At 42.4% G+C, this 11019-nt stretch overlaps 1 protein-coding gene across 1 annotated transcript; it reads right to left on the reverse strand.

Moving 5' to 3' along the window:
• Positions 1-134: 134 nt before the first annotated feature.
• On the reverse strand, positions 135-9648 carry acbd4 (acyl-CoA binding domain containing 4). Its single transcript, XM_071544477.1, is given in 12 exon segments — positions 135-1239; positions 1345-1395; positions 2363-2513; positions 2515-2581; positions 3674-3887; positions 4726-4823; positions 4956-5153; positions 5674-5794; positions 6446-6530; positions 7634-7754; positions 8637-8775; positions 9439-9648. Coding segments are annotated over 11 exon segments (1326 nt in total). The 5' UTR covers positions 8728-8775; positions 9439-9648; the 3' UTR covers positions 135-1110.
• Positions 9649-11019: the final 1371 nt, after the last annotated feature.

Consider the following 11019-nt stretch of genomic DNA (forward strand, 5'->3'; position numbering starts at 1 on the left):
TATTAAATTATTTGTTTTTGACATGGACTTGTGTGATTTTCTTTGCCCCGAACCAGGATTTTTTTTTGTATTCTGTAATGATCAAGTTTTCAAAAAGTCTGCCAGACAGATTTCAGGGACACAGTTCAACCTTCTATTCAATATATATCTTTTTAATTTGAGCTCATGCTTCATTGTAAGACATGGTTGTTCATATAACAGTTGTGAAAATAGTTCTCCCAACCACACTGGTGACGATGGCTGCGGTTACACTTGTCATTTCACATGCAACCACACTTGAGTGACAGTTCTGGATGTGCCAGAAAAAAAAATGTGGATTTTTGGATCTACAAAATCTAGATATAGATGACAAGTGTAACCAGAGCCAATACAGAACTGTACCTCAACACTCACAGCAATCCAACATTACGTACTGTATGAACGACGCCCACTCAGAACCGGTGACTTTCACAGTTTTGGTCTAGCGGACATTTTAGACAGTGGCCTTCAAAGTGACAGATGCATTCGCACCACGACTTCATGATTGAATTCACTGCTTGATTGAACGAAGAGCATCCTCAACAGATTCACTACTGCGGGTGGAAAGCAGCTGTAATAGACACCGAGTGCATTTACATGTGCGTTACATCACGGATATAGATCTGACCCCGGCTAAGGCCATACTCAAGATAAAGTGTTTGTTTGAGCGTTCATATCCCGAATATGAATAGACAATATTCTGTATAATACCGGGGAAAATTGAGCTTATGCAGGTAGCAAAAAAAACAACAGTAAATGGAACACACACTCGCTACGACCCCCGAAAGAAGTGGGAGTGAGGTGCATAATCAAGTTGAATAATTTAAATTAAGATTAATTCCTGTTAGTGAGGGAGACGAATCATTTCCGGAACCTGAGCTTTACAACAGAACCCGATACATTTCTCTCCAAGCAGACAGGACAAGTCTGTGAACTCCTCTCCCTCTGCTGTGCAACGTAGAATGAGGGGCGAGGGTCTTTTCTCTTAAGAGTCGCGCACCGTAAAGGCTGAGGAAACCCCTTCCTATGAATTCACACTGGGATTAATCCGTTCTGAGCGGGGAGGGGGGCGGGGGGGGGGGGGGGGCGGCTTCACGAAGAGGCGCGACTTCGCCTTTGGGCTTTCCTCAGCAGGACGACCAGGCCCTGCGCCACCAGCGGCCACAGCAGCAGGAGCAGGACGGTCCGACCGGACACGTCGAACGGCCACCATTTGTCCTCCTGAGGGGGAAATGGAAACATCCTCTTAATATCAGAGGAAATATGACACTTCATCAAGCTTCTTCCCAAGAGCTGTCGAGAGTTAAGAGACACTGTCATCCTCACCTCTTGTTCTGCGGCGGCTGCGCACTTCAGGCACGGTCTCCAGTCTGAACTCTGGGCCTGTCACACACACACACACACACACACACACACACACACACACACACACACAACACAGAAGAGAGCAGTGAGATGGGAACACAGAGGAGAGCTTATGGGAAAATCCACCTCCATCTCCTTATATACACTTTATTTCTAGTTTCGAAGCAGGCCTGTCCACACCTTTTTTATTCTCACTACTCTACTCATTTTGTACCAGAGACTTGTAAAGGAGGAGGTGAGTTCTATGGATGTTGTTGCAGTTCCTATTGGTCGCCAACAGAGGTCGATAAAGATCATATATTACTTAAAAATGCCCATATGGGGAGGGAAAGAGGCAACTAGCATCCCTGTTGGTTACAATCCCCATTCACTTTCCCCTTTGATAAATAATATCATGTGGATCTGAACATACAATTAAATTCATTGCCATAAAAAAAAAAACTTTTGACATTACTATATAGAACCACAACAATGACTTTCTCTCTTTCTAGCCAGGTTGTTATACACTACCAGTCAAAGGTTTGGACACACCACATTTTGCTTTATTTTTACTATATTCCACATTTTAGAATAACAGTAAAGACATCAAAACTATGAAATAACACAAATGGAATTATGGAGCGACCAAAAAAGTGTTAAACAAATCCAAACTATCTTATATTTTAGATTCTTTAAAGTAGCTGCCCTTTGCCCTCGATGGAAAGGCAAAAGGCTTTGGAAAGAAATTCATACATAGGATCAACTTCACTGTTTATATTTGTCTAAGAAACTAATTTCAAGCATTTAAGCAGAAGACTAGATCAAAATGGCTTTAAGAGAATAAAAACACAGTAAATTCAATCAGGTGTGTCCAAACTTTTGACAGCAGTGTATATTTAGTCATTATGAGTCTCTATGAAGCTGACAGCCATAGTTAGAATAGTTAGCTAGAATATTTGAGAGTCAACTGTGGAGTCTCTATGGTTCTGGAGGAGCTTACGTGTGTGGCGGCGAGCCTCTCCACCGCCTCCAGCCGGTCCATGACGCTCCTCATGTCCTCCCGGAGGCGGCGCAGGGCCAGGACGATCTGCTGCTGCAGCTGGGCGTCCCGCGGCCGCTCGGCCCCGCCCTCCGAGCCGTCCCCTCCCCCCGGCCGGCCCGCCGCCCGCGACGGGGGCCCCGCGGCTCGGGCGCCTCGGGCTGCCCTGGGGGACGCCGCCTGCGGATATCGGATTTATTAGGTGGATATGAAACAATGAGAACAATGAACACTGTGTTAATGACAAGCAGTGATAAGTATTTACACATTTACACCATTTGTAGTTTTCCTCTCTAGCCTTGGCAGCAGCAGCACTGTTACTTTTCACTGTTATGATGCTTTTGTATTGCTCATATTTATTCATTACAGTTTGTTCTTCATGAGAGAAGAAAACAAATGTTACCCATTTCTTTCCCATACACACTTTTGTCAGCAACATATGTTTACATAAGCCAACAAATATTTATAGTGTATTGTTTTTATTGTTTGATTATGTTGTTTTCTACCGCTTCTTTTTATATTCTAGTTGTGTGTTTATATAGTTCCTTTTCAATAGTTGCTCTGCGGGTGTCCACGTTGCGTGTGATTGGCTGTTTGTCACAAGCCCCGCCTCTTTCGTGTCAACGCGCTCACAGCTGGATAGGTGAATGCTGGGTTGACGGTTGATAACCAGCTGGGTGAGACCGGTTATCCAGGATCGCCAATGTTGTGTGAAGCCGGCTAAGGCAAAGACAGCTTGACTATGTTGAACTGAAATGTTGAAGTCAGTGTATGTGTTGGTAACACTCTTATCTGCTACTTACTCTTATCTGCAAATGAAATCACATTTTTATTGCTGATAATTCTGACTGCAATACAAAATATGATGCAGGATTTCTTTTTCAGTGCTAAAAATGTGTGTGTGTGTGTGTGTGGTGGGGGGGGTGGGGGGTACTAAGTCTTAGAATTTGCTTAGTTTGAATAAAACAAAGTCCAGGTGTTCTGCTTGGCACTGGAATCATTTGTTTAGGAAGCCGTCTGAACACTTTTCCCTGCAGCCATTTGCAAAGTGTGGGCCAAGATTTCAATTTCTTCTCAACTAACTAACTGCTACTACCTGGAAGAAGTGGCCTGTCATCTGGTGTAGTGAAACTGTCAGTCAACTCATAAAGATGGATGAGGAGTTACAAGCAAAAGTTTGAGTTTGACTTTCCCCTGAATAAAAGGTGGAAAAAACGACTCAAAAATTCAATATAAACCCGTTAAATTCCCAGAATCCCTCTGGCAGCTTACGTTCTCTCCAGTCGTGGTAGGCGCCGTCCCGCCCGCCGTCCCGGCTCCTCCGGACGGGTCCTTGGCCCTTGCCGTCCTCCGCCCCCTCGCCGCCTTGCCCCGCCCCGACCTGCCTGGCCTCGGGACCGCTGTCCGGCTGGTGGGACTCGACTGGGGGGGGCGACTCAGAGTACGCGTGGCCGTTCTGCAGGCCGTTGGACTTGACGGCTTCGGCCTGTCGGCGGAAAACAATCTTTAAATCAAACTTTCACTCCTAAGTATTTGTACATTTTGCACAACTGAAAACTCACATATTTGCTTCCTTCATATTCCCCTCTCCCTCTTATTTATTGCATTTATCTTGATATCTTTAGAGTTTCCCACTTATTTCACACTGCAAATGTTTCATCTTTTGGTATATTTTCAAATGCTGTTTTTTTCTGCACTGCCTTATAATGCTGGAACTCATTCATTTAATGTCATGTTAGAATTGTCAGTTATGTTATGCTTGATACCCCGCCCATTTTCTCTATACCCTTACTTACATCCCATTTTTTCACATTGTCTTATCGTATTCCTTACCTATCCTAACATGCTACATCCTAGTGGCATTAACACTTTTGGTTTTGCTCCCATTTTTCATGAGTTGAAACAAAAGATCTAAAACTTTTTCTATGCACACAAAAGGCTTATTTCTCTCAAATTTTGTTCACAAATTTGTTTAAATCCGTGTTAGTGAGCACTTCTCCTTTGCCTGTCTAATGCATATCTGTAGCCCTAGTCATGTGAGATCCATAGTTCAGTTCAGTTTAATCAGCATCTTGATATGCCACACCTGTCAGGTGGATGGATTATTTTGGCAAAGGAGAAGTGCTCACTAACACGGATTTAAACAAATTTGTGAACAAAATTTGAGAGAAATAAGCCTTTTGTGAGCATAGAAAAAGTCTTAGATCTTTTATTTCAACTCATGAAAAATGGGAGCAAAACCAAAAGTGTTGGGTTTATACTGTATTTTTGTTCAGTATATGTTGCTATTCAACCACCTTTTGGAAGACGGGGGTCAGTCGTACCTTGATGCTGCCCAGTTGCTCCACCGAGTCCACCGAGTCGCAGAAGATCTCGCTCTCCGAGTCGCTGGTCAACACCAAGCCCTCGCACACGCCGGAGTCTACGGGAGCACAAGAGGTACACATGAAACGTTCTGTTCCAAAATGATACACACCCACCTTCACCTCAAGCTCATCATTCAATATCTCGGAAATATAGAGGATCCAGTGTGCAGAAGTCTACCGTTACGTACCGTGGAGGACCGTGTTGGCAGTGAGCTCTGCGGACTCAGAGGGACTGAGGTCCTGCTCTGGAGCCGGAGCCTCTGGAGCCGGAGCCTCTTCTTCAGGTCTTTCCTCCTCCTTCTCCTTCTCCTTCTCCTCCTCCTTCTCCTCCTCCTTCTTCTCCTTCTCCTCCTCCGGGCTGTCAACCTGCTCACTGCCTTTCACACCTAATACACACACACACACACTCTTATCACTTTTACATTGTGAGCAGCAAAATCAGCAAGTCACCAGAAGTCTATTCATTTCCTATAGACTTGTCTTAAGACTCAGGAATAGTATTTGTGTCATTGTTTATATTCATGAATTTCACAAGATTTTGATATTTCCATTTAAGATCACAGTGGCCAACGTTAATGCATTTACTGCCATACTATCATAATAGAGGACTGTATGTAGCATCATTCTTAAAGTGCCATCTGCTATTGGCTGATCGTCGGTGCCAGGTGATGTCATCACGTCTACTCACTTGAAGGTGACATCACCTCGGCACCAAAGATCAGCCAATAGCAGACGGCAAATTTCAGTAGCATGCCGTTTACCTTTAGATATCAGGTTTTTTACACAGATTTGAGTTTGGGGTTTAGTTCCTCTTTAAACTTGGGAAGAATGGGGAAACATTTTTACTAAACAGCGAAACTGAATTCGAGTCCTCGTCAGAGTTTTCCCTCGGGACCGCCGACTGACCGTCTCCGAGGCCGAGCAGCGTCTCCGGCGGCCGCGGCATGTCGTCAATCACCATGTAGAGAGGCTCGAAGTGGTGGAACATGGAGGCGGTCTTCTCGTTCATCGGCATGGTGTCGATGACCTAGCGGCGGCAGTGGAAAACCTTATTGACTGGGAGGCTGGCAGATACAGTGTTATAGTCTCCGTGTTAATCTGATATGACAGTTGTACAGCCTGTAGTAGACAGACTTTTTGTTTATCCGTTATTTATCCAGGGGTGTTTTTTGCAGATGGTTCAGAGATTAGAACGTGTAACCGTCTAGGGAAACTTGCCTCTCTAAACTGTGCTATGGAATGTTTTTATGTGAAAATACACCTGTCTTATAGGCCTAAATTCATACATTCATACATCAAACAAATTCATAAATCGCTTGTCGCCCCACTCTATAGACATGGACATAAAGACTAGAACATTAACTCTCTCTCAGTCTCTTCTATCTATCCTATCACTAAGTCTGTCTGTCTTAAATTGACTCTCAGATTTGCTCTAGGTCCCTGTGCTTTGTATATTATTATATACTCTCAGACTACTTGCTGTGTATATATCGTACACATTGATACCCTGTATGTTGGATATAACATCCGTAAATACTGTACAGTGTATGTAAAGTCGTTTGCCACCTGGTGACTTATTGCCGTTCTCAAGAGCTGGCAGCTGACACCAAATCCCGAGTGAACTTTCACTGCTGCAGCTAAATCTATGAATGAATCTGTGAATGAGTTTGTGCTTCACCTCCTGTGCCACTTTCTTCATCTCGTCCACGTATGCAGCCATGGCGCTCTCACTGCTCATCTCTCCCAGGCGGCTCCAGGCATCCCTGATGGACACAACAGTCAGTCAAATAGAGATTTACCATCTGACGGTGAGAACAAAGACATGCACTATTAACACTATTTTAATCCATACAATAATGTCCAAACAACCATGACAGGTGCTTTACACATGTAAGAGACAGCATGTATGTTATAGGTTGTGGTGGACAGATACTCTCAAACGTCGCTGTATTAATATTCATTCAGCAAATGTGTGCCCATTGCCATTTAGCACATAATATCAAATTGACAAAAAAAATACATTGACAAAAAACATTTCTGCCTCGAATGAGTATAAAAACATCGGAAAAATTAGGATTTTTTTAAATCAAAATTTGCTGTTTCATTTCAGCTTAATTCAATACATCATAATTTACTGTATATAAAAACACTTGGATGGAAACCCAGCTTGTAAGAGGTCAGATACAAGACAGACACAATCAAATGTTGTATAGATATATATATAGTTCTGCATGTAGCTTTGGCCTTGTATCAAAGATGGAGAATTTGGCCGGCTTGTAATACAGATGCCATGTTACTGCCCCTTATCTAGAACCAAGAGGTCTTGGCTGCAAATTGACAAAACCCATGACGTTGCATGGCGAGTTGGCCCGCATGGTGGAGATTAGCTGACAGAATTATCAGTTACTTACCAACAGCCATGGAGAGGAATTAAGTAGCTAACTGATTCGCTCCTTTCGCTCTTGTAAAGGAGAGAATGCCGCGCCACAGTCACACATTTAATGTTGCTTTGCTTATTTGCTTGTGGGCAAACATACATACCACGCAAAACATGACTTAAGACCTTGTCTGAATCTGATCTGACAGCAGTGTAAACCAATGCTAACAGTTAAAATGATATTTCAGTTAGTACTGCTTAGTAAATTATATGCATGATGAATTGAAGACTGGTCCTTAACGATTCTTGCCGATAAGCCACGCCACATTAAATGATCAGATTTTTTGAATGGAGTTTGGTGTGACGCTCTTGGCATGTACTGGGGCAACTAAACAGCCAGCGTGTTTGTGACTGAAAACTGTCCCGAATCTGGTTATATCTGGCTCTGCCCTGCCCAACACACATACACATGCATACATACACACACACCATTTGTAGCGTCCTACTGGGTCCCAGAAGCCGGGTCGAGACACAGTGCAGGGCCCGCACACAGCCTGCTTGTACAGGCTGTAGAAGCGCAGCATCACATTGTAGGAGGGCTGGTAGGAGCCTAGAAGACAAGACACAGTGTTTTAGGAGGTTTGTTTAACTGTCTGCTCATTTTCCCCCCCTTATTTGGATAGAGGGAAAACAGAAGGTGCCGCTACTGGGAATTGAATCCCAGTTCTTGTGCTTATGGAGGGATGAGGAGACGCATTCTCTCCTACATGAAGAGAAAAAGAGAGGATGGCATGAATTTGGGCTCATGCCTGTATGGAGAGAACATCACACCAAAGTCCATTAAAAAATGTGGCAGTTTAGTGTCGCCTTGCTTACTGGCAAAGGTACATGCATAGTAGAAGCTGTTACAAATCATGAGAAGCCACTATTCAATTCGGCATATATCCAATACACCAAGCAGCACTTATTTCAATAAAATTTGAACTTCAAGAATTGGTTCATCTATTACGCCTACAATCTTCTTCCACCAAAACAGACTGTGGAGGATGGCGGCAAGCAGTATGAACCAATTCAAAGTTGAGATTTTATTGAAATTAAGTGCTGCTTGGTGGTTATCTAGATGCCGAATTAAGCAGGAGACGCCACAGTGTTCCCTTACAGTGACCCTTCATAGAGGTCTTGCATGATGATGGCTGATAAGCAAGGCCACATGAAATCACCAGGTTTTTGAATGGAGTTTGGTGTGACATTCAAAAGAGAACCGCAGCATCAAAGCTACACCACCACCAGGGTGTAAGGCTTGTTGTATTGGAAATAGGGTTGATATCTTAACACTGAATACTGGGTTGCACAATTCAACCCCAAAAACACCAAAGGTAGAGAATCATTAACCTTCTGTGCAATCCAAACAGTCCCAACTTTACTGTCACATGACGTCTGAGACATGAAAAACGTTGGCTAATATATTATAAAGCTAGGACAGGCTACATACCGTTTTTAGGGAGGTTATGGATGACATCCACGGCAGCCTGAAACCGTTTCTGGTGATCCACTGCAGGCTCTGCCATAGATGGGACTGGCATGACAGGTTCACCTTTCAAATCTACCACGACAGACGAATGCAACCGGAGCTGAAAGAGCACAAAACCAGATCTGTAGACGGGCAGCATTAGCTGTTAAGTTGGCATAAGCTAATTAGAAGAGTGGACTGGGCTACAAACACAATTAGCTAGCTAGTGGCTAACTAACGTTACGATACATGCAGTTCTCTCCTATGGACAGACCTTCACGCCAAACTCAATTCAAATATCTGGCAATTTCATATCGCCTTGTTTATCGTCAAAGGTACCTCACAAAACATTACTTAAGATCTTTTCTGAATCGCTAGATTTCTCTGGTAATTTCGGCATTCGTGTAATCCACTAAGCAGCGCTTATCTCTATAATTTATCAACTTTAAGGATTGTTTTACACTGCTCACTACCGCCTACGACGGTGTATTTCGGTGGAAGACGATTTCGGGAATAACAGGCTAACCACTTCTACAAATTAAAATGTTATTGAAATAAGTGCTATTTTCTCGATTGGATTTGGGCCGAATTGAAGAGTCGACAGTAACGTTAATGATAAGTAACTGGTCAAAGTCATGTTCTGCTGGGTTTTTCACTTCGCCGCTAAGCAAAGGAAACAATAAACTGACAGAGTTTGGTTCTCCTCATACAAGAATGGAACGTACTGGGGCTAGCTAGTAGCTGCTGTAGCTTCAGTAGTAGTTAGCTTGCATACTCGTCTTACCTCACTTGCTGTTCGTCCTTTCACTAGCCATGACCAGCACAATGTACACAAGTGACTTGATTTTTGTCAGAATGATCACAGGCGTCCGCAGACCATTACGGAAACACTCACTGTGACGACTGGACGCCGCCCTGTCGACTTTTATCAGTTTAATTTGACGGAAAGTTTGTTTGCGAGACCTTCTGCTCGTTACTTTCAGCCATCAATGTATCCGACTTCCGTATTAGATCACATGACGAGTAATTGGCCACGCCCACTTAAAGTGACACTCCCAGAATTTAGGAACAATAAAAGAAGCAGAAGAATCATAATAAAAATACGAATACTAATAATAGCAATAATAATAATGTTACACTTTAAACAGTTAAACAGTTACAAAGCGCTTTATAACGAAGCAAAAAACATCAAATCAACAGTAAAAACAATGACAGCAAGGTGACAAATATCAAAGCAAGGCATGAAACATGAAAGGACTTCAAAAACAACGAATTATGATCAATAAGGTATCTGAGGTTAAAAGGTTGTGATATAGCTTGATGCCAGTCCGTGCCTTAAAAGTGGTCAGTAAAATACATTTTCTGAAACAATCAGCCAAAAAGAATGTTATTTTTTTTCATAGTCAAACGCATTTAATTTCCATTCTGGTGAATGACTGTTTAATAACAGTATAATCCAGTGTGTGATTAGGAAATAATTCTTATTATGGCAGCACAAAACTATTTAGGGTACAATTGTCAACTAGAGGGCATCATTTCATAATATTTCTTCTGCAATCTAGTTTCAAAGTATTATTGGCTGACAAGGGAGAGATATTTGGATTTGAGCATAAATTTTAATGCTGCGCCATTTCCCTAATTACAGTGGGCAGTAAATAGGGATGACCTATTTTCAGTCCAGTTTTCATCATTTGGCCGCTGTGATTTTGTTAAAATTTGGAGATTAGTGGACCGAAGAGTAAGGCTATTTCACATTGGGCACATGAGCGTCTTTCCCCGGGCTATAATCCGTTTATGTTCCCTCTGCTGTCAAGCTGCCGAAGATTGACATAATAATACAGGAAGTGAGGCGAATTCGAATTCAAAATAAAAGCCTAAAATGTGTCACTTTATGAAGAATGTATTTATTGGGATATTGACAAAACAACAGCTGGGCAACATATTACAAGAAAACGGGAAAAAGAAGAAAAAATAAATATAAGAAATGCTAATCAAACAAATGAATGCTATTTTAATTTACGATAGATTCCTCCTCATAATATATTCTATGATGTACATCAACATCAACTGGGTATGGCAGGATGTGGCACTGTCCACATCTTAGCCTAAGTGAGTCCAGCTTTGATCTTGTAGTTCATATTATAATGGAGAATAAAAAATAATAACAATAAAATAATAACGTCTTGTCATAATGTCTTGAGTTATTGCTCCACTTTGTCCCCAGAAATGTAGCTTGTTTAAATAAGGAGTTTGGAAGTTTTGGTGGCAACTTATATTAGATGCAGGGAAGATTTTGTCCTGAAGGAACCCAGTCTGAGAGGATGTTTTTACTGTAGGACATGACTTGGTACAGAATTATATACAG

Source organism: Centroberyx affinis, unplaced genomic scaffold (assembly GCF_046629955.1).
Source record: "Centroberyx affinis isolate AG114_WGS23_722 - 3 ecotype Tasmania unplaced genomic scaffold, CSIRO-AGI_Caff_v1 ptg004591l_1, whole genome shotgun sequence".
NCBI lineage: Eukaryota > Metazoa > Chordata > Actinopteri > Beryciformes > Berycidae > Centroberyx > Centroberyx affinis.